We start from the raw sequence: 24,150 nt of genomic DNA, 5'->3' as shown, positions 1-24,150 counted from the left end.
GGACCTACGTCCATTATGTAGCAAGTTGTGAAATCTGGCTTTTTTTTTATATTTTCCCACAATATAGGAAAATACTTTTGTTGCCTGTGACACTCCTTGTTTTTGCACAATCTGGAGATTAAATATCAAACAAAATAAAGTCTATAAAAAATCCACCACAAGCCAAGTTTGTCATAAATTTAAACGCCAACCACAGAACAAAAAAAAAAGTCCATAAAACAATTTTTTTCTCTTGTAAAGCTGGATTATAGTGTGAATGATTGACAACATTCCCACTATAATCCATCTTTACAAGAGAAAAAAATTAAAAAGAAATTATTTTTCTCTTTATTATCATTGCTTAAATGTTTGTAGTTTTTTTTATCCAACTTAAATCGCTGGATGAGCAGACTAGTGGTTATTTGTGAAGTGCAGATTTCCCCGAAGTCAACTGTTTACCCATTAGTTTTATTTACTTAATAGTTTGCTCTCCATTTAGATTTACGTTTAGGTTTTTCCGCCTTCCAGGTGTTTTTTTTAAGTATAACATAAATTGTGGAAACAATTAAATACTGAACATTTCGCTTGAAAATACTGAGCTGACAAATGAATGTGTCTTAAATCGGCTAAATGGAGGTAGAACAGCACAAAGTGAAGGTCGCTTGTTACTATTTTATTTGTCTGTATATAGGAAACACTATTAAAAAAAAACAATTTTTTCACGTTAAAGGAAAAGCACCAAATCCAGGAAAACAACTTTTCCCCTCAGGCGGTGACCGACATGTTTATCTTACATGACAGCATGTTAATGATGATGGAAATCTGTGGCATTTTATTGTAGATAAAGAAGTCGAGCCTCTAGAGTTTCCTGATAAATCCTGCAGGTCGGAAAATAAACACAAAAAGACAACAGAAGCAAACATTAAATAAAAGAAGAACAAGTGAGGGATTTAACGGAGGATTAAAAGCTGACAATGTTGGGAAGCCCGGCTGGGATCTTGGTGTGGAGCTGCTCCTGTCCACAGACATGCGGCTGGAGTTAATTGGTGATGCTAACCTGGTTGGAGTGTGAGAACATATGGCTGTCTGTTTCTGTGAGGCACTGGCATCCTGATAAGTGTCTGCACTGCCTTTTGGCAAATGTCAGCTGGGAGCGGCTTTGGCAGCCCGAAACCTTCCAGAATGAGGCCGGTGAAGTAAATAAATGGGTATTTTTACGGGTTCATAACATCGAATTGAGACCTGCTAATTTCTATGTGTCAGGAACACAGCTGCAGTCGGTTGGTACCTACTTGAAGTTGGAAGAAAGGGACACGTGTCGCCGCGGTCACGTTGATGGCGTCCACCGGTTCTGGCGCTAAATTACTGAAAGTCTGAAAATGTCAAGAAAACAAATGATTTGTTGTCTGAGGACTGAAGGACTTGATCAAACAGAGGGATCTCTGACTCATGGTGCTTTCGGAGCTCAAAGCATGTTTTTATAGCCTGGTTTTGGGGGGTAAAACTTCGCTCACCAAAGGATCGTCCTCACCGGAGAAGACCAAGAGGGACGGAGGAAACACTTTGTCTGGAGGAATCTGAAAGGACCCCTTGTTTGATTCTGCAGCTGAAGCAAAGAATGCATGAAAATTAGTTTTTACAGAAATTTGACTAAATGTGTCGTCTTAGTAACTATTAGGGATGCCGCAATTCTCGATTTAAAACTGAAGCGTATGGTACACCAATAACCGAAACATGCTGCCTATCAGTATGTTTCCGTTGAAAGTGTCAAACATTAAATTAAATCATACCACCTTCTTTTTTACAATTATTTATTTATTTTTTCATGATTACAATGCTACTGTAACGCACAAATTTCCAATGTTTGGGATCAATAAAGTACTTCTGATTCTAAAACAATTGTGCTTCATTTAGGAAGGATGTCGTTTTTTAATGGTTTTATTACATTATATCAGGCTCACACCAAACGCGATTCGCACATCACATTTGCGTCGGACGCTTCTCTTTTGACGCGCATCAAATTTGCTTCTCCAGGCCTGTCCATAAAGGTGTTCATAAGCCCGACGCCCCAGACGCGTGTGGGAAGAGCTACTGCCAGATGTTTTAGCCTGAAGGCGACATGGAGCCGTGTCTGTCTGAGTTTATCTCATTTGCAATGAATGGAAGACACAGAGGACGCTTAAAGATTGGATTTATTTATCTTAAAAAAAACACAAAAGCATTGGTAAAGCATCAAAAGCTTCCATGTCTGGGGTCATGAGATCATTCAGACTCTCTCCCAGCAGCTGGAGTTGTGTTTGAATGACAGCTGGTTTCAGCAGCTACTTGCAAGTCTCCGTGAGATTTCCTGTCCCCCATTAGTCAGAGAGGGGAAAAATAAGAATAACTTAAAGGATCTGTTTGATATTGACTCAATGCAAATAAGAAAACGTCATAAAGTTCTGGAGGCCCGAGCAGAATGCTTCCCCATGCCACAGCGTCTCTCTGCCTGCAAGTCAGCCTCCCTGTGGTCGGGTGTAGCGAGCTCGCTCGGTCCAGCCCTTTGGGTCTTGCGACAGGTTGGCAACCTGTCCTGGGTGTATCCGCCTTTGCTCAGCAGCAGCCGGGATAGGCTCTGGCAGCCCCGTAAGGGATAAAGTAGGTTAAGAAAATGGATGGAAGATCAGGACGAGAATACTCGCATGGTTCCTCCATATTGGATTTGCAATTCACTCGCAGACTGAGTCACTGAACATATCATGTGCCCAAAACGGATTATCTGATGCGTCGACCTCGCCAAAATTCAAACATTTTCACTCTAGACGCGCTGCGACACCTAAAACGCCCTGCTGCTGCACCGACGCCGTCCCCAGATCGTGTCTGTACATTGACTTAAAATTGAAACTCAATACCCCTGACACCCGAATCGCATTCGGCGGGAACGCAGTACAGTCAGGACCATAAATATTTGGACAGAGACACATTCTTTCTAATTTAGTTTCTGTACACTACCACAGTGAATTTTACGCCATTACTGAATGGCGTAATGGCGGCGGCGCGCACAGACGCAGCGGCTCACTGCTCCTCACGACCGGAGCTTTCTTTTCTTTTTTCTTTTCTTTTTTTTCCTTGTGTGTGTGTTTGGTTTGGTGTTCTACTCTTTGGAAACATGGGATGTTGGGCACAGTACAGATACAGTCGTCAGGTTCTTCTGAGCTTGGGTTTGCGCTGTGAAAGGATAATTTCATCTGACTTCCACCGCTCCCACGACATTCCAGAGGGCATAGCGAGACCCCAGGGATCTCCGTGGATGGTTCTCCCCTGCGGCAAGCCCAAGAAGAAGCGAAAACAAAGGAAGCAAAAACGAGGCTGCAGGGGTGGCCCAATAGCGCGGCAAAGGAGACAACCATTTAAGCCGCCGCTCCCCAACCTTTTCCCCAGCCTTTTCCCCTCAACACCAGATCCATTTTGAACAAAATTGACAAACTGAGGCTGAACAATGCAACCAACAAGTGTTTCTGCGACTGCTGCGTCGTATTAATCACAGAGACTTGGCTGAATCCCTCCATACCGGACTCGGCTATTGAGCTAGCAGGCCTCACGGCCTACCGCCACGACAGGAACGGGGACTCCAGTAAGAGCAGAGGAGGGGGGCTATGCGTCTACATCAACGACAACTGGTGCAGAAATGCAACAACGGTAGACGGCTACTGTTCCCAAGATGTGGAATATCTATCTGACTGTTAAATGCAGACCCTTCTACATTCCAAATGTTTACCGCCGTCATGGTAACGGCCTTATCCATGCTAATGCTAGCGTAGCCATGGAGGTCCTCCACAACACAATAAACACCCAGCAGAACTCTCATCCTGACGCAGTGCATATTATAGCTGGGGACTTCAATCATGCTGATTTAAGGTCAGTACTCCCCAAATTTGATCAGCACATTAAATGCGCAACAAGGGGTGCAAACACACTGGACAAAGCCTACAGCAACATCCAGAAAGGCTACAGAGCAACCCCTCTACCACATCTGGGTTTGTCTGATCACACGTCCTTGTCGGTGATTCCAGCATACACCCTCGTCAGGAGGAGAGCCCCTCCAGTGACAAAGACTGTAATAACATGGCTGGACGGCGCTTCACAACAGCTGCAGGATTGCATTGAGGACACAGACTGGAATGTGTTCGCACACCAGGACCTTGAGGAGCACACTTCATCCGTGCTCTCTTACATCAACTTCTGCGTTGACAACGTCACCGTGGTCAAAGGTCACAGGGTGTACTCCAGTCAGAAACCCTGGATGACTAAAGAGGTCCAGGTCCTGCTGAAACATCGTGATGTTGCCTTCAGATGCGGTGACAAAGCGCAGCCAGGGCGAGCCTTAAAGGAGGCATCAGGGAGGCCAAGGCAGCTTACAAGAGGAAGATTGAGGACCACTTCAGAGACAACAACACACGACAGGTGTGGCAGGGGTCCAGCACCTTACCAACCACTAGCCCTGTAACACCATGACGGCTGTGGGCGATGCTGTGCTCACAGAGGAGTTAAACCACTTCTTGGCACACTTCGAGGTGGATAGACCTGGGACAGCTGAAGCCCATACTTCAGACTGCAGCAGCTTCACTCTCACAGTGCAGGAGCATGAAGTGAGGTGTATGCTGAGGGCAGTGAACCCCAGGAAGGCCGCGGGAACAGATGGTGTGACTGGGAAGGTCCTCAGGGAGTGCGCATATCAGCTGGCTGGGGTCTTCACCAACATTTTCAACTCATCACTGTCTCAGTCCTACATTCCACCATCCCTGAAGTCAGCCACAATTGTCCCGCTGCCAAAAACGTCCTCCATCAGCAGCTTCGACGACTACCAACCAGTAGCTCTGACACCTGTCATGATGAAATGTTTTGAGAAACTGGTCCGACGTCACGTCATGTCCTACCTCCCACCCACACTCGACCCACTACAGTTTGCATACAGAGCTAACAGATCAACAGAGGACCCCGTCGTCACAGTGCTCCACACCACCATTTCCCACCTGGAAACACAAGGGAGTTATGCTAGGCTCCTCTTTGTTGACTTTAGCTCTGCATTTAATACAATACTAGATAGATAGACAGACTGTTGTCAGCAAAATTGTTGGATATTGGACTTCCTCTCACCACTTGCTGTTGGATCAGAGACTTCCTCTCTGACAGAGTACAGAGAGTCAGAGTGGGTCCTCATCTCTCCACAGCCTTGAATTTAAACACCGGCTCCCGACAAGGCTGTGTGCTGGGTCCTCTGCTGTACACACTGTACACATATGACTATGTCAGCACACACCCAGACAATGCAGTCATTAAGTTTGCCGATGACACAACGGTGGTGGGGCTTATTTCTGGTGGTGATGAGACGGCATACGGGGATGAGATCCAGAGGCTGGTGGGGTGGTGTGCACAACAATTTGGTCCTAAACACCTCAAAAGCAAGAGAAGTGATCTGCAGTCCATTGTCATTAATGGGGAGGGTGTGAAGAGAGAGCCAAGCTTCAAGTACCTTGGTGTGCACATTGATGAAGACCTCCAATGGAGCTCAAACACTACAGAGGTAGTGAAAGAAGCACAGCAGCGTCTTCACTTCCTGAGGATCCTCAGGAGGGTCAACCTGAAGAGAGAGCTGCTGGTTGCCTTCTACCGTTGCTCCATTGAGAGTGTACTAACATACTGCATCTCTGTGTGGTTTTCAAGCTGCACCATGGCACACAAGAAGGTTCTACAGAGGGTCAAAAACACTGCCCAAAAGATCATCGGCTACCCTCTTCCCTCACTGAAGGACCTCTACAGCACTCGCTGTCTTGGGAGGGCACGCAATATCATGAAAGATTGCACACACCCAGGTGTCTAAATGGTTGCCCTCTGGAAAAAGACTAGGGGTGCTGAGATCACGGACAAGCAGACTCAGAGACAGTTTTTACAATAGAGCAATAACCCTCATGAACACACATACTCATGGTTTAGTCTCTCTAGGGGAAGGAGGAATGTAGAGTCTGTATATACACCTGGTGTGCATTTGCATATTTGTATATTTGTTTATATATTTGTGTAAATATAAATTTATATATGTATATATTTTTTCATACTTTTTTGTGTGTGAGATGATTGTTGTTTTCTTATTTCTCTTTGCACCAATGGGAACAGTTTGCAATTTCATTATACTGTTGTACCAAGTGTGATTATACAATGACAATAAAGCTTATCTATTTTATCTTATCTTAAATAAAACAACTCAGATGCCATTGAAGTGCAGACTTTCAGCTTTTATTCTATGGGTTGAACAAAAAGATTGCATAAAAATGTGAAAAACTAAAGCATTTACTAAAAACAATCCCTTTATTTCATGGGCTCCTAAGTATTTGGACAATTGACTTCCATGCCATTGCATGGGCAGGTGTGGGCAATTCCCTTGTTATGTCATTATGAGTGAAGCAGATAAAAGGCCTGGAGTTGATTAGAGGACTCATGCTTGCATTTTGAAGATTTTGCTGTGAACAGACAATATGCGGTCAAAGGAGCTCTCCATGCAGGTGAAAGGAGCCATCATTAAGCTGAGAAAACAGAAAAAAACCATGCCAGAAATTGCTACAGTTTTAAGAGTGGCAAAATCAACAGTGTGGTACATCCTGAGAAAGAAAGAAAGCACTGGTGAACTCAGCAACGCAAAAGACCTGGACGTCCACGGAAGACAACAGTGGTCAACAGTGGAATCATTTCTATGGTGAAGACGAACCCGTTCACAACAGCCAACCAACTGAACAACACTCTCCAGGAGGTAGGCGTATCAATATCCAAGTCTACCATCAAAAGAAGACTGCATGAAAGTAGATACAGAGGGTACACTGCAAGATGCAAGCCACCCAGAAGCCTCAAGAACAGGAAGGCTAGATTGGACTTTGCTAAAAAGCATCTAAAAAAGCCAGCACAGTTCTGGAAAAACATTCTTTGGACAGATAAAACCAAAATCAACCTCTACCAGAATGATGGCAAGAGAAAAGTATGGAGAAGGCGTGGAGAAGCTCATGATCCAAAGCACACTACATCATCAGTAAAACACGGTGGAGGCAGTGTGATGGTCTGGGCGTGCATGGCTGCTAGTGGCACTGGGACACTAGTGTTTATTGATGACGTGACACAGGACAGAAGCAGCCCAATGAATTCTGAGGTGTTCAGAGACAGACTGTCTGCGCAGATCCAGGTGAATGCAAAAATGCTTTAGTTTTTCACATTTTTATGCAATCTTTTTCTTCATCCCATGGAATAAAAGCTGAAAGTCTGCACTTTAATGGTATCTGAGTTGTTTTATTTAAAATTCACTGTGGTAATGTACAGAAACAAAATTAGAAAGAATGTGTCTCTGTCCAAATATTTACGGTCCTGACTGTATTAGTGTGAGTCAACTGAAAGGATTTTGTTCATTGTTACTTGCTAATTTTCTGAATAATACACAAATGATTTAGCAAACCGAAACAAAACTGTGACCCAAAAGTCGAGGTTTGTACCGAATCCTGATGAAAGCGTATCGTTGTAAACAGTAGTATAAAGATGATCTCAAACCTTTCTGTATTGAGGGAAGATTCCTCCTCAAACAGGCCAGTCTCCTCCTCACCCGACACTGGATAACGATCTGGAAGAGAGAGGTGAAGAAACCGTTTCACCAGTCACTCATACTCGTGATCTCTAGAGAGTTGTCAGTCTGGGGATGTCGGTTCAGCCGGGTTGCATCGGTCTTCTGGCATTTACCGGTAAGTCTTTTTTTTCTGGCTCTTTAAGGAGTTACAGAGATGAGGCCCCTCCTCCTGGTAAAATGACATTCCAACCGGAAAAAACGTGTGTCCTGTCGTACTTTTCAGATTAGCAGCAAAAATCAAGTCAAACCTTCATCTGATGAAACAGACTTGGCCATGAATTTACACTGAAAACATCATTGGGGAACTGCAGCTGTTAATTTGTAGTGCACGTCTTTGCAAAAGTGTCATATTTGTGTTGACCTTCTTGTGTTTGCCTGCAAAGTTGTGATGAAACTTGTCCTTGAAATATGACTGTTTTGCCTAGAAAAGTAAATAAATTCCTCCACCTTAAGAATCAAATTCCCATCATCCATGGTGTAAAAAATAATTGAAGTCGGAAGAGGAGTGGGAATCCTGTCTGACTCGTGTACACAGTTCGTCACGGTCTAATTCTATTCAAAATACTCCACCGTCTCCATTATACAAGAGACTTTTCCAGGTGCCAATCCTGCCTGCCCAAGATGCAGACATGTACCAGCTACTGAGGGCCACAGGATGTGGTCCTGCCCCAATCTTCACAAGTACTGGGGAAATATATTTAAGGTCCTATCCCGTATCTATGGAAAAGAATTGACACCTGACTTTCGGATTGGTATTTTTGGAATTATGACACCTCAACATAAAGCAAACAGATCCCAGGAAAATGCCATTGCATTTGCCACTCCACTCGCACGTAGACGGATTTTATTCAACTGGAAATCTGACAAAGCTCCGTCGGTCTCCCAATGGTTAAAAGAGTTACTTTCCTTCCTGCCTTTGGAAAAGCTCAGATCCCAAAAATCAACACAACAAAAATTTTCGGTGACGTGGCACCCCCTTATTGAATATGTGAAAACATTTACCCCTGAGGGTTGAAGACCTAGATGTGAGAAATGGAGACTGTTATCAATTATTCCTTTTTCTTTTCTGATGTTCCTTTATCTGTTTTTAGAGCCCAGGGTGGATTGGGTGGGAGAGTATTTTTATTTTTATTTTTGCCTTTTCTGGTTTACTTTGTAATTACATTCTACGTTCTGTTATTTGTTCATGTATAATTACATTTTTTCTGGTCCATATATATAAATATGAGTCCAAAAATACTGTAACAGAATATTGTGGATGAAAAAGCTGACAAAGTTTGGAAAGAAAAAATTGAAGATTTTGGTACGATGCATGATGGTACGTTTTCATGTAAGTAAGTAAGTACATTTTTTGTTTAGTTGGCACTTTTTACAGAATAAAACCACAAAGACGTTTACAAAAATAAAACAGCATTAAACCCAAATATAGAAAAACACTGGAGCTAAAGCTACGGTTCTTAAAGGGTTAATTAACAAAATGTCTCTCTCTGGTCTGTTTTTGAACAATATAAATGATCCAAATTTTTCTGGAAAATTTGGGGGTGAAAAGCATCAAAAGCTAATATTTAACATCTTTACCATCTTTAATCCAGTAGGTTCAGTCCAATGATAATAGAATGGCCCATTCATCCAACCATCTTCTGAACCCGCTCATGATAGTGTGAGTTATGGATGCGGAAGCCCCAAAAGTGCATATACGCACATTTACATAGACTTTTCATTAGACATGGCCGCTTGAACACGTGTTGCCGATGTGAATGTAGCATTAGAGACAATTAATAGTCACCCTTTATTAGCATGTTTAGTGACTGTGGAGGAAGCCGGAGTCCCCAAACAAAACATGCAAGGAACATTTAAACTACACAAAGAAAGGTGCCAGCCGGCGTTCAAACCCGTGAGGTTCAAATCCTAGCATGTTGGTTAATTTTAGTCTAGATTTTTCAAATGCATTGCATTTAAAATTCTTGACTCACAGTCCCGAAGTTTGAATGACTGCGGGGTGTACAGTATGTATTGCTGTTGTTTTGTGAACTGAGATGAAGCCTTTGTATGTGATTTACACAGAAAAACGGAGTCAAAAGAAGTGTTACGATTCTTTGTGTGGTTGCATGCCGTGAACTATCTACCAATCTCAATCTCCTTAAACACGAAAATTGCCGAGCGCACCGGTATTAAGGCCCCAGCTGAGTTTTCCACGTGGCCAAAGCAGAACGACGGGATCAGAGAACCACCGGGAACAGGGAGTGGGGTTTTATCGCATGTACCTTGTGGGCTGCCTGCTGAAACAGTCGCAGAAGTCTGAGGCTTAGCTCCCATGGAACAGGGCTAAGAAACTGGAAGGACGAAAACCCCTCAGGAACCTACAAGCAGAAATTCATTATAGACCAGAAATGCTCATATATAAATAATTATAAGAGCACAAGTAGTCCTAAGAGATGAAAAAGTGTTGGATTTTTATTGTAAAGTGTATTCAAGCGTGGTATAATTTAAGGGCAATTTGTATATAACTGGTTTAAAAGGTTCGCTTGAGCAGCAAGGTGGAGAATTTTGATTCCACACACTTATAATTGGCTGTTTATTGTTCGAGGATCCCCAGGACTATCATAAATAATAATAATAAATGACCTCAGTGAACAATAAACTCCCCTCGGGGCAAAAACCCATCGATTTTGAACAGTTCTTCTGAGGATGAAAGAAACTGCGAGGCAGGAACTACAACCAGGTCAGAGAATGCAGGGATGTGATTGTTATCTCAGGGTCAGGGGTTATGGTAAGACCAGTGTAGCAGGGGAATTCCTCATGTGTAAATGAATCAAAGATCACCGAAGCAAACCTGTTCTGCTTCACGAAGCACCCTTCCGGATGAAAGTATGGTTTCTTCAGGAGCAAAGTCTTCAGCCGGCTCTGCATCTCCTCTTTTACGCTGCAACACAATAAGTAGGGAAGCAAAGGTGAGGCTCAGTTATCAAGAGAAACACATCAGAAAAGGTCAGAACAATTCTCAAACAGCTTGCACCTGGTGACCAGTGGCTCCAGCATTTAACAAACGTCCAGAGAAGACTGAGAGCTGCGCATAACACGACCAATTTAATCTACCTGAGACCGCACGGACTACTGAACCGCAAAGGCAACACAATTATTTCTCCAGCCTGAACTGCTGAGTGAGAAGATCAAGAAAACAGCAACATCTTCATTACAGACAGACAGGTAGACATATAGACAGGCAGGCAGGCAGACAGAAAGACAGGCAGAAAGACAGAGACAGACAGACAGGTAGGCAGACAGACAGACAGACAGACAGGTAGGCAGACAGACAGACAGACAGGTAGGTAGGCAGACAGACAGACAGGTAGGCAGACAGACAGATAGGCAGACAGACAGACGGACAGGTAGGCAGACAGACAGGTGGACAGACAGACGGACAGACAGACAGGTAGGCAGACAGACAGACGGACGGACGGACGGACGGACGGACGGACGGACGGACAGACGGACAGACGGACAGACGGACAGACGGACAGACAGACAGACAGACAGGTAGGTAGGCAGACAGACAGACAGACAGACAGACAGGTATGTAGGCAGACAGACAGACAGGTAGGCAGACAGACAGGCAGGTAGGCAGACAGACAGACAGACAGGTATGTAGGCAGACAGACAGACAGGTAGGCAGACAGACAGACAGGTAGGTAGGCAGACAGACAGACAGGTAGGCAGACAGACAAACGGACAGGTAGGCAGACAGACAGACAGGTAGGCAGACAGACAGGTAGGTAGGCAGACAGACAGGTAGTCAGACAGACAGACAGGTTGGCAGACAGACAGACAGGTAGGCAGACAGACAGACAGGTTGGCAGACAGACAGACAGACAGGTTGGCAGACAGACAGGTAGGTAGGCAGACAGACAGGTAGGTAGGCAGACAGACAGACAGGTTGGCAGACAGACAGACAGGTAGGCAGACAGACAGACAGGTTGGCAGACAGACAGACAGGTAGGTAGGCAGACAGACAGACAGACACGTAGGCAGACAGACGGACAGGTAGGCAGACAGACAGACAGGTAGGCAGACAGACAGACATGTAGACAGGTAGGCAGACAGACAGACGGACAGACAGACAGGTAGGCAGACAGACAGACAGACAGACAGGTAGACAGACAGACAGACAGGTAGGCAGACAGACAGACAGACAGGTAGGCAGACAGACAGGTAGACAAGTAGACAGACATGGTTTAAATGCAAGCAGAATGGCTCAAACACAATATGAACATTTGTCTGGTTTTGGTTTACTTTCACATTACACTTCTGAGGAGGGACCAAGACACGTGGAGATAAAGCTACAACAGCTGCTTGTTTTTTTTTTTTTACCTCAAAATGACCTCAAATCAGTAGGAAATGTTAACCTAGGTGTCCTCTCGGTTTTATTTTAATGCGTCATTTGTTTTTGTTTTTGTGTTAACCATAATGCGATCCAGTGTTTTTGTGAAAATGCATTCAACGTAGAACCATGGTCAAAATCCAAAATGTGCGAATCCCAAATGGAACCAGAAGACTCGCTGCGTCGACACCCACTGGATGTAGCCCAAAGTCTCAAAATATTTGTTTGACTGTATTTCGTTTAGTCTTTACATTTAGTTTTTACATCTGATTTCTGTCTGCCACTTTTACACACTTATGTATCCATCACTATGACAAAGACCAAAGTTTACCTTTGTAAATGCTAAAGGTCGTATGCTTCTGTAGCGTTTTTTCACCTTGTTTTAAGCCCAAAGTGCTTTACAGTCACAGATCCAGAAGCAAATGCTTCGTACTGAGGGGACACCGCCCTACCTCTGCCATTTTCTTTTAGTAGTTTCATTTTATTCAACTTTATCTGGAGTCTCTGGTTTTATTTGATAAAATTTTTGTTTGTTTTTTTAAGTCGTTTAGTTATTTTTTTTCTCGCTTGCATTCAGTCAAGGACATAAACACTTAAATTTAGCAAAGCCAATTCTATGATGTATTTATTTGAATAATTGAGGAAAAATAAACAAAAGTTTGAGCAAAAACTTGTTATTGTAATGCCTTCTAAAATCTGCTTTGTTCCCTTTAGTTTGAGGGATTTACAGAATATGATCGATTTACAAGCTTTGCAGAGCGTTTGGTTGCATTGTTTTTTGTTTTGTAAATAAACTCAAATCCTTTAGGTGAAAACAAAAAATGCTGCTTCAGCAACAAACTTTGCTTTACAGTTTTCTTTAATATTACAATGAGTGGCAAATATATGCAGCTAAACTATAAATTATGTCACTGAACTGAAACGCTTTGTGTTTGTGTTCTGGTTTTTTAATAAAGATGAAAAATTGATCCATCAAAGGATCTGAGAGCTCCGGTAAAACCCCAAAGGGAGGCGATATAAAGCTGTAAACCGGAGACGGTGTGGCATCAAATCCTTCTTTCTCTATGCGCGTGCTCTGAACAGAGGAGGAGGTGAGGCAGGAAGTGGCTCACATGTCAGTAAGAGCCCTCAGTTAATCAAACACTGATGGGAACTCACGCACTTCAGAGCTGAGGATGCTGTAGAAAAGTGCGACGTTTCCATCATAAATCAGAAAAACCAAAATGTGCTGCAGCCGTTTTATTTTTGGCACTCGTGTTGGGGAATACAGAAGAATGATTTCAGTTCAGTTAGTGTCACGTTGATCAATATGTTACTGAAAAAGAGAGCAGCGATCGCCGTTGTATGCCAAACAGGCGATACCTCCCTCCGCCCCCGCCGCCTCCTTCTGACCCGCCCTCACTGGCTGATTATTAACTTAATAACAAAGGACTCTTTTTTTAAAATGGTGGCTTTTTTATTGGTTTTATCTCCATAGCAACTATTTTATGTTTTGGTCGCCTGGGGGTGACAAACAGATTAATCGTTAAAAGTAAATGTTTTTGATTTCCATGGCGACGTTTTTTTGTTCATCTTGATATGTTCATTTTGTATGCCATTTTGTATCATTCTGCTTAAACAATACTCCAAGTGTTGCGCTGTTGAAAATCTACACATTTTAAAACTAACAATTTTTTTCAAGCAGCTTTCATGCGATGCTCGATGAGTTAGGACAGAGGTCCCCAAATCCAGGCCTCGAGAGCCGGTGTCCTGTAGGTTTTCTGCCTTATTTGCTGCTGATTTTTCTTCTTACAGTCACTTTATTTTCTCTTTTCATGGTCACTTTATTTTTTCGTCTTATTGTATTTTATTTTGTAATTTGAAGTTAAATTCCCTTTTTAGACTGGAGCTTGAGAGAAACTGAATTTCATTTTCAATGTATGTGAAAACATTTATAGATCTTCTTCCACTTTCGGCTTTTCCCATCAGGGGTCGCCACAGCGAAACAACCCTCCCTCCAGGATGAGTTGCATGGTTAACTTGGCAATGTTTTCACGCCGGATGCCCTTCCTGACGCAACCCTCTCAATCCAACTGGGCTTGGGACCGGCACAGCAGCAGAGAAGGGAATAGGGAGCAGCCCGGATTCGAACCCAGGTTCCACGAACGGAAGGTGCGGTAGATATTGACAATAAGGTTTACTTTGACGCATTACCTGGATCAGGTGTGTTTAGCCAATAAGGAGCTTCCATGGCAGGTTGGTTGGAAAACATGGCGGCCTGGATTTGGGGACCCCTGAGTTAGGAAGTGCCTCTTCCCAAGGTCAAAGGACATCAATACTTTGGTTGAAGTTGTAGACTTAACCTGGTGGCATAAGTGTGAAACTTTGGGAAGATAACAACATTTCTTTTCTATATTTTGCAGGGGAAAAAAAAAAATTACAAAATTTCACACTTTGCCACCACGTGGCCGCCAAGCCTTTATTTAAGCCATCCCATAATAAATTTGAACTTCCTTTGGCTATCACCGACGTTAGTGGATTTGGAAATATTTGTTCTGAGCTCCATCAGATATTTATTCTTTTAGGTGTCATGGTAATGTGATGTCATCTATTTTGGGGGTGGGGAGAAATGTTGGGGAGTTTTTAAGTGCAGAATGAAAAAAGAAGAATTGCAAAAAACAACCGGGTCCTTGTAGTCCAGGACTGCAGAAGAAGAACAGGTGGTTCTTTGGGAAGAAGTGTTGTGTCTGACCTAAGCGGACTAACTTTTAAGTTTCCAAGTAAATCTCATATTAAGAACTAAACAAGTTTAAATGAAACATGTTTAACATGAAGTCAAATGTGAGAAACTGTAGCCAAAATGTAGGAACTGTAAGACTGTAGGCAAACATATGTTTCCAAATGAAAACATGTTTTTTTGTTGTCTAGAATAAAATGAAAATAGTTTTAATATTGGGTTGACACACTTTCAGAAAGATTTTTTTAAGCGGGATGTTGATGAAAACCTTTCTAAAGGACACTTTGGCTGGATTGTATGGATTGGATCTGTATGGATCCTTTAAAACATAGAATCTGAGGAATTTTAGGGAAATCCAAGTTATTTTTTTTACAGTATTGACAGAATACAAAGAATGGAACGTTGAATGGTTTTACAGATTCCTGGTTTCAAAGTAATCTAAACAAAAAAAAAGATTAGTTTTTGACACGGAAGACACGGAAGTTGGTCATCTTCTCTCATTTGAGCGGGGCTAAGGGGGATAAGTAAAAAAAAAGTGTGAAGAAAAAAACTTTTGGTTTCATTTTATTGTTTAAAACGCTGTTAAAACGAGTTTTTACCTTCCAATTAGGCATTATTATTACTATTTAATCGAGTTAAGATTTGTCTGGAAATATGATTTATAGCATACAAAAATTAATTTAAGATCAATTTCACACTGAAAGAAGCAAGAATGATTGAAAAAAAATGCATTTCATGTATTCTGCATTTATTACTGCAGGCAAAAGAATGACTAATTAATTTCCTCACTACTAAAATATACTTTACATTTTTTATCTGTGGTTTGAATTTCTTTAGGTTTGCTTCTTTTTCTCTTTAGACGTGATTTTCGTCCTTTACCCTCTCTGGGTTACTCTGTGTGCATTCGCGCTGATCTGAACCACACCAGAGTTTATTTTCAAACAACAACCCCGCCCCCCCTGTTCTCAGATGGACCATGTTTGGAGTTCAGGTAAGCCTCCAGACCTGCCAAACAAAGGCGATCAGCAGAGGAAACCAATTCTGCTGCAAATCAGACAAATGTGGCAGAGCCAAGTTGCCCCGAAAGGAAATATAAAGAAGAAAAATCAGAGCAAAACTCACTGAGAATCCTTAGTTTTTATATAAATATATATATATGGATTATTAACTGCTCATCTCAGGTGAAACCACAATGTACAAACCCTCCAAAGCCTGTGGGTTTGAAAACTGCATCCCAAATGTTATGTGTTATTACAGCTAAACAAGACGAAAAAGGTCACAGACTAGACGGCTAGAGGCGGTTCTTTAAAGCAGAGTTCTCTGCTCAGTGAATGGGAGAGCCTACCGCCAGTTCATGCAGAGCTGCTTCTCCTTCCTCCAGGATCTGCTTCCTGGTTTGCTCCGACATGGGATCCGTGCCCAGACGGGTCTGGCTGTGGGAGTTTTATGGGAACACGTTTTATGGAGATAAACATGCAAAAAGAAAAAAAATTCAATAATGGATTAAAACGTGAAGGGGTCTTTTTTTACACATAAGAACTGTCTTGTTGGTTTTAGAATTGGATATTTGAATTTAAAACAAGAATTAGTAAAGAAAAACTTAACGAATGTCTACAAATGTTTGTTTTAGTACCATTTCTCTTTGGTTTCTTCTTCCTCCCTCTTGGCTTGAAGAACCTTCTCCTTCACCTGCCTGCTCTGCAGCACCACCATACTGTCACAAGTTGCAGCTGCAATCAGAGGAGCAACAAGGTTCGAGGCGTAGTTGCAGCCCCCTCATTACCCCCTTTTAGCCTTTCCCCTACTAACTAAGTGGCTACAACATCTCCTTCCCTCTCCACCTCGGTCTTTGCCACCCTGGTCAGAGCTGCAAATGACAATAGCAGCTTTTCTGTTGATTTTATCCCCATAGCAACCATTTTATTTTTTGGTCGCCTGCGGGAGACGAACAGATCTATGTAATCTTTAGAAGAATCAGTAAAAGTACATTTTTGGATTTCCTTGGCAACAGACGTTTCTTCGTTAACCACGCCCACATTCCTGATATTTTCATATTGTACTTCATGTTGTCTCGTTCAGCTTTAGCCAACGATTCATGTGTTAAATTTTCACAATATCCCAGTTAAAAAATGGGCGAGCAACAAAGGGAACATCAGTTTGGAAGCTCGCAATCCTAACGTCGTTCAAATCTACAAACTTTGAACCCCCCCCCCAATAGGCAATAGATCCCTCGGAGGAATTTTGTTAATTTCGGAGGGACTTTTGGGCAGAATTCAAGATAGCAGGCTCTTCCTGAGGTCAAAGTTCAAGAAAACTTCGACTGTCGTTGTGAACATTTAGCCTTAAAGATAAATCAAACAAAAATTTTCTTTGCCCGATTTGTGCGAAACTGTAAAAATTGGCAAACTTGGATATTCCCAACATGTGTTTTGGTTTCATTATTAGATTCTGAAATGTTGGGTTTTTTTTCCTAAAGCCCCATACGAGAATTTGGCCCCATACATTTTTTTTTAACACTCATTTGATGATGACATCACAGTGAGGGGGGGGGGGGGTGTTAACATTTCAAAAATTCATTTTCACCGGGTACGTGATTTTTGAAAGCAGTATTGTGAAAACAAGCGGATCCCTGTAGTCCAGGACTGCTGCAGGACATAAACATCCTGGTTGTTTCTGCGAGCAGCTCGGCTTTAATCTCCAGGATGAACGGACCTTTCTCTGGGTCTTTAACGTTGGGTTTATTGATGTCTTTGATGAGCGTCCTGGCCACCCCTGCAGGGGTGCAGACATCCACGGAAGGTGCTAATCCATGCCTAACACCCGCCTGATCTCCCAGCCTCTACAAAGCGACACAAAGAAAAGGAAAGCTTGTGAGGCAAAGGCTAAAAATAGTTTCAAGATGGAAAATTGTCACAAAAATGTGCAAAGTGTCAATCAGTTTGGGATAATTTTTTCATAACAACAATAACAAAAGGGGGGGTAATTGAAAATTTCCCCTACATGTTAGCTTTATCTCACCTTCAGTTTGCTCGCCTCCTTGCTTGACCTGCGTTTGGTTTTGTCTCTTTTCAGGGGAGCAAGTCCCTTCTGTTCTGGAGGAGCTGAATCTGTGCGACTCGGCTGATTCTGCAGAACGCTGTCCCATGGAAACAAGAATCAATTCAGTGTAAATCAGCTTTGAGATGATCGTGTTGGATTGAGAAGACGCTCGCTCCTCTTTAAGTGTACATTTACTGTACATGCATGTGTTTGACTTTGTTTTTGTGGCTAAATTAAGAAGAGGAAGAAAAAAAACAGAAAATCTTAAAAGTATGTGATAGAAATGGAAATATATACAGTTTATGGTTGTTGGAGGATTAGCAGCTGTCTTCTTCTTTTCTGGTCTGAGCTCTTACTGAACAACATTGCCCCCAAATGATCAGCTGTTGGTATTGCATGGTTTTTTCAGCTTTGTACCAAAAAAACTCAAACTTTCACATCTGTTAGCATTCATTTAATACCAGGTTACGAAACCTTCCAGATGTAAAACCCTTATTGGCGTTTTCATCCTCTCCCAACAAGTAAATAAGTTCCCATTCACTGATTAGAGCGGGGGTCTGCAAACTGAGGCTCCAGAGCCACATGTAGCTCGTTTACGCCGTAATTCTTCAACAATCCATCAAGCGGGTCAGCTTCATAGTTTACTAAAGTCCTGCTTAAACATAATCACAGATCTGTCAGAGCTGTGTAGCACAGGAAACCAATTTGAGCTCAGTAAACACAACCAGAACTCATACTTGGGGTTCACTGAATTATAAGGGGAATTTTCAATTTTTGAGCAAATATCAGGATTTTTAGTGGTTGGAAAAACACTAAGAGTCACTTAGTTAGCTCTGATTATATTTTATTTTGCTATTTTACTTTATTAATTAATTTGTTTATATTTTTTTTAAAACACTGCTGACATTACACCACTTACCACTAAATTTGCTGATCCTTTGTCAAAAGTTACAAACTGTTTAATATTTTAAAAAAGGCGATTTTCTCTTTATGCTTATGCTTTGTTTGTGCCAAAAAACTTCCCTTATATTAATCACAATAGTAACAGTAACATATATATATATATATCTATATATATATATATATATAGATATATATATATAGATATATATATATCTATATATATATAGATATATATATACAGACAAATAACTTAAGTGAAATTTGGCTTTAATTGGAATTAAAATAAATAGGTTTATGTTTCACGCTAAGTTTTAAACTCTCCCTTTTTACAAATGTTAACTGTTTCTTAGGAATTCCTCAAGAAACTGACTTTTTAGTCACATTTTCTGACTAATTTGGAGACATGTTTGGGTGCAAATTAAGAAGCAGCGACAGACTTCGGTCCAACTGAAATATCCTGGATGAATAGACGAATGTTTAAACACCAATGTGAAGGCAAGGAATGACATCAAGAACCAGGAGCCAAAATCCCTCGACAACTATGTGGGAAACAGAAAAATATAGCTCCTAATGTTTAATCGACCAGCTTTTGAACTGTGGTGATACTTTTATATCAAGTTTCATTTAGTAAAACATGGAAAAGCTTTGTTTTTATTGTTTTATTCTTCTTTTTTTCATTAATTTTACGTCTTCACTTTGAACTATTGTAATTTTCTTTTTAATAACTGGAGGAAAAGTTTGCATTTCAAATGAGGAAGGATTTTGAAAATCATCAAACGATGAAACCTTTCCATTAAACACAGAAAACTGGAGTGTTTTCTATGCGAAAAGGTGAAAAGTTGTCTGACCCCTCTCGACGAGTCGACATAAGGTCTGTTTGTTTTGTGACATATGGACAGCGAAGAGTTGAAGGGTGTGGGGGTGGCAGGGAGACTGAGCAATAAGGTCACCTGTCAGATATTATCCGCCCTATTCCCATCTCAATTTTCCTTTTGTAAAAGTGAAGGCGAAACATCGTCAAACTGGGTAATGCAATCCGGCGCAGCACGCCGGCGTCTAAATGTAGCTTTAAAACGCGGGGGAGTTGACTCCGAGCATCTCCAACCCTGAAGATGTACCAGGGGATCCATTGGAAGTGTCTTTATTAGATAACATCAGGTAGAAAATGGATTACGCTGATGGAAATGCACTGCAGAAGCCCTTTCATTAAGATATTACCAGGATAATCATCGGTTTATGACAAGAATAGCCACTATCTCTCTGTAAGGTGAGCCAGTCAGGTCGAAACAGGGCTGACGTTTTCTTCATCCTTCACATGCTCGCAACGCATCGGCTTGTTGGGGACACAACAAACAGAAGGAGAGTGTTTTATATGCTAAACATCCTACTGCCAGGCGTATCTGTCATAATATCACTGCGCCAGATACCGAGTCATTTCCATGAATTATTAACTTTGGGCCGAGATAAGAGCAGGCGGAGCGGTGGAAGGCAGCCGCCGTGATGGATGGCACCGCCATTCTCATGGGAACAGGATTCAACTCTGGGCTTGATGCTCGCCGGAGGAAGAAAGGAAAAAAATATATAAATGAGATCTTCTAATCAGCACGCGTAGAGGTTTCCTGTGGACCCTGCTGGGTGTCTGCTTTGCCCCCCCCACCACCACCACCTGGGTATGGCTGTTTACTCAGACAACCAATCAGGAAGAAGAGGCGGGGGGAGGAAAGGGCTTCACCGTGAAGATGTCTGTTGTAGGTGGAAATAAAGAAAACTAGACACACCGGACACACATTTAAAAACGTGCTAAACACAGGTTTTTGGAAGCACATTAGTGTGTTCACACTGGTCTAGCAGGGAGGGGCTTCTACTTTTTTTTACTGTTTACTACCGCATGTCCGCTGCCTACGGTTGGAAGAGGCTTGGTGCAAAATGTGGAAGCGGTGCAAATATCGCGAATCTTGCCCCAGACTTTTTCTTTCACAACATAAGAAAGACATGGACCAAATCTGAATTCTTCCCCTATCCCTCTGGCTCCTCCCCGTTTTTCTAATTTCTAACCTGCCCATCTATGAATCAAAGATGGGCAGGTTAACTAATGTCACCATTGGCTAATGAATCTGTCAATCAAACTCATCAGCAAAACAGGCGTGCTCACTTTCAGCCAATTGAATGGCCTCTGAGACTTTGCTTTCACACAGGTGACGAAAAAAGCCCCGCCCATCTTTGATTCTGTACCGGTCGGTCGTTAGCGTGTTAGCTTTAGCATGGCTCCTGTAGGTTTATTGTCTTCGGTCTTCAAAAATTACTGGCTTGTGCAACTTTCTTGTGGACTTTGAAGCAAGGCAACAGTGGTTGAATGCAGTTGGCATTGAATGCAGAGAACTGTCTCCTGGTGATGGGATTTGCAATGAATGTTTCACTCAGGATAGATGCTAATACTTTATCCTTATTAGCTATGATGCTAGTCATCCAACACCAGTATATATGTTTTTAAAAAAAAATTATTTGTCTGAATTAAATTATTATATATCTTTTACAGAACGATTTGTGTATGTTTAGTCTGTTTTAATGTCATAAACTTCTTTTTACAATCTTTATGCTTTGTGGTTGTTTGTGCTAAAAAACGTCCACACTTTAGATGAGGTGCTGCAAAACAATTAATAAACTATTAACAAAGTTAATTAATACATTTGTAAAGCTTATAAGCAGTTTAGTAATATGGATTTAGAAGACAATGGTCTGACTTTAGATGTTAATAAATCTTATTAACACTTTCAGGTATTTGCAAGACATCTATAATGCTAATAAATATCTTACTAGCATCTGACACATTAATAAAGCCTATTAATTTGTTAAGTTAATTAATAAAACTTATTAAGCTTATGAACACTTAGGCTTGTGTCAGGCGTCAATCTTCTTCCACTTTCGGCTTCTCCCATCAGGGGTCGCCACAGCGAACAAGTCGCATGGTAAATTTGGCAATGTTTTACGCCGGATGCCCTTCCTGACGCAACCTTCTCAAACCGGGCTTGGAACGGGCACAGAGGTAGAGAAGGGAACAGGGAGCAGCCCGGAGTCGAACCCTGGTTTCACGGACGGAAGGCGCCGCAAACCAGCACGAGCTAAACCAGCTCCCTTGTGTCAGGCGTCAATAATGCTAATAAATATCTTACTAGAACCCCAAACAAAAATAACAAAAATATTACTTCTTAATTTGTTAACAAAGGTTGTTAATAAATCTTATTAAGCTTATTAACATTGACACATTTGTTTAGCACCTATAATATCAGTAAATGCATCATTAGCATCTTAAAAACATCCTAATAATGCTTGTAAATGTGTTAACTAAGTAATTTAATAAACCTTATTAGACTTATTGTACTAATAAATGTCTTGCTAACACCCTATAAATTCATTTATAATGCTTGTTAATGTGTTAACAAAGCTTGTTAAGGAATCTTAATATAAAGTGTTACCAAACAATGTTGTTATGTATTTTCCGAGCCCTGCAAACATTGATGACGTCATTGAGTGGCAGTAACGTCCGAATTTGAAGACACTGTTTTTCCACATGTCTTCGTTTGGAGGGCTAAATGTAGGGGTAGGGAGGCGCAGGAAGGGTAGGTGGAAGAATTCTGATTCGGCCTTGATGTCATATAATTCATTATTCATTTCTCCTCCATGAATCATTTTCTAACAGTTGGCAGTTGTATGAATTAAACAGGACCTGATGGTTCAAAGTTGAACCGTTTTAACTTTCAACGCATGTTCAGTGGCAGCATGTTTTGCACGTATAGCCTGGAAAACAGTCTTTATAATCAGCGTAGCTATGTGTGAACAAGTCCGAAACGCGCGTTTACCTTGATTGTGTAGCGTTAGCGTCAGATAAGGAGATAAGTGGTTTCATCTCAATGGACTTCATTAAACGATTATCGTTTATGGAAAAATCGCCGCCCTACCGGCTTTGAAATAACTGCCCCAACAGTATATTTTGACTGTTTTTAGACTAGATCAGTGACGTGCGGTCAGGTGAGGCAAGTGAGGCAGAGCCTCACCTGTCAGAATAGTGTTAAAATAGAAAAAGGTAAATTAAGTAAATATTATTTTCCACTGATCTGTTAAATATAAATTTTCAGACAACTCAACACGTTTTCCACAGGTTCTGAGGTTAAAATCGCCAAATTTGAGTGTTGTGCAATCACAGACGGAGCGACAACTCCGGGTGAGGCTCGGCAGCGCTGTGCCTCATGTCTGACGGTAGGGCTCAATGTTAACAGAGACGTGGGGTGGAAACACTGCTGTACACCCGCATAAAAGGCTTCAGGGGAGGCATGCCTCACCAGCAGGGGGCAGACGTGAGCTGACAGCTGCTTTTTAGCTACACTGGTGCTGTAGAAACAGACTAAGAACGTCTGTCTCCATTGAAAGGGAGAAACAGAAACTCATATGAACTAAAGGAAAATAAGGAAAACTTTTCCACCAGATCATAGAGCTTTTTGTGGAGAAGGATCAACACATGGACTCAAAAAGTAAGGCCAAACACGTTTTTCAATGTTTGTTTATTAAAAATAACATTGGAGTAAGTGGGTAAAAATGTAAGTAAAAATAATTTGTTTTATTTTTATGATCATTTCTTTACAGACAACATTTAGTAACACTGATTAAACACCAGAATTTGAAGTTGGAAAAATACCAGAAATAGTTACTGAGGGTCAAATGTGTGCTGAACACATCTGTAATATACAATTCGTTTACAGTACATATGAATATTTTACACACAATAGGAGTGTTATATCCATGTCTGTAAAATAAATATTCTCTGTAGGACAAATATTTTCTTGTGTGTATTTTATAAGCTGTTATAGCTGTGGTTGGATGAAAGGTGAAATATTTAGTTCTTGCAATTGTAAATCTTACTCCAGAGGATTCAGTGCCTCACCATCCATTAACTCCAGAGGTTTCAGTGCCTCACCAGCCATTAACTCCAGAGGATTCAGTGCCTCACCAGCCATTAACTCCAGAGGATTCAGAGCCTCACCAGCCATTAACTCCAGAGGATTCAGTGCCTCACCAGCCATTAACTCCAGAGGATTCAGTGCCTCACCAGCCATTAACTCCAGAGGATTCAGTGCCTCACCAGCCATTAACTCCAGAGGATTCAGTGCCTCACCAGCCATTAACTCCAGAGGATTCAGTGCCTCACCAGCCATTAACTCCAGAGGATTCAGTGCCTCACCAGCCATTAACTCCAGAGGATTCAGTGCCTCACCAGCCATTAACTCCAGAGGATTCAGTGCCTCACCAGCCATTAACTCCAGAGGTTCAGTGCCTCACCAGCCATTAACTCCAGAGGATTCAGTGCCTCACCAGCCATTAACTCCAGAGGATTCGGTGCCTCACCAGCCATTAACTCCAGAGGATTCAGTGCCTCACCAGCCATTAACTCCAGATGTTCAGTGCCTCACCAGCCATTAACTCCAGAGGATTCAGTGCCTCACC

General features: G+C 41.8%; 1 protein-coding gene across 2 annotated transcripts in view; it reads right to left on the bottom strand.

Annotated features, from left to right (window-relative positions):
* The window catches only part of cfap221 (cilia and flagella associated protein 221), a 46,113-nt gene that overhangs the window by 12,145 nt on the left and 9,818 nt on the right, over nt 1–24,150 (bottom strand). For both annotated transcript variants that reach the window (XM_023965578.1, XM_023965589.1), the window contains 9 exons: nt 17,731–17,848; nt 17,425–17,551; nt 16,346–16,442; nt 16,058–16,145; nt 10,452–10,541; nt 9,883–9,978; nt 7,546–7,615; nt 1,494–1,585; nt 1,272–1,352 (listed from right to left, as the gene is read on the bottom strand). In XM_023965578.1, coding sequence (XP_023821346.1) covers nt 1,272–1,352; nt 1,494–1,585; nt 7,546–7,615; nt 9,883–9,978; nt 10,452–10,541; nt 16,058–16,145; nt 16,346–16,442; nt 17,425–17,551; nt 17,731–17,848 — 859 coding nt within the window. The remainder of the gene's footprint in view (nt 1–1,271; nt 1,353–1,493; nt 1,586–7,545; nt 7,616–9,882; nt 9,979–10,451; nt 10,542–16,057; nt 16,146–16,345; nt 16,443–17,424; nt 17,552–17,730; nt 17,849–24,150) is intronic.

Source organism: Oryzias latipes, chromosome 2 (genome assembly GCF_002234675.1).
Source record: "Oryzias latipes chromosome 2, ASM223467v1".
Taxonomy (NCBI): domain Eukaryota; kingdom Metazoa; phylum Chordata; class Actinopteri; order Beloniformes; family Adrianichthyidae; genus Oryzias; species Oryzias latipes.
The sequence above is the reverse complement of the archived record's forward strand: the minus strand, read 5'-3'. Positions and strand labels throughout refer to the sequence as shown.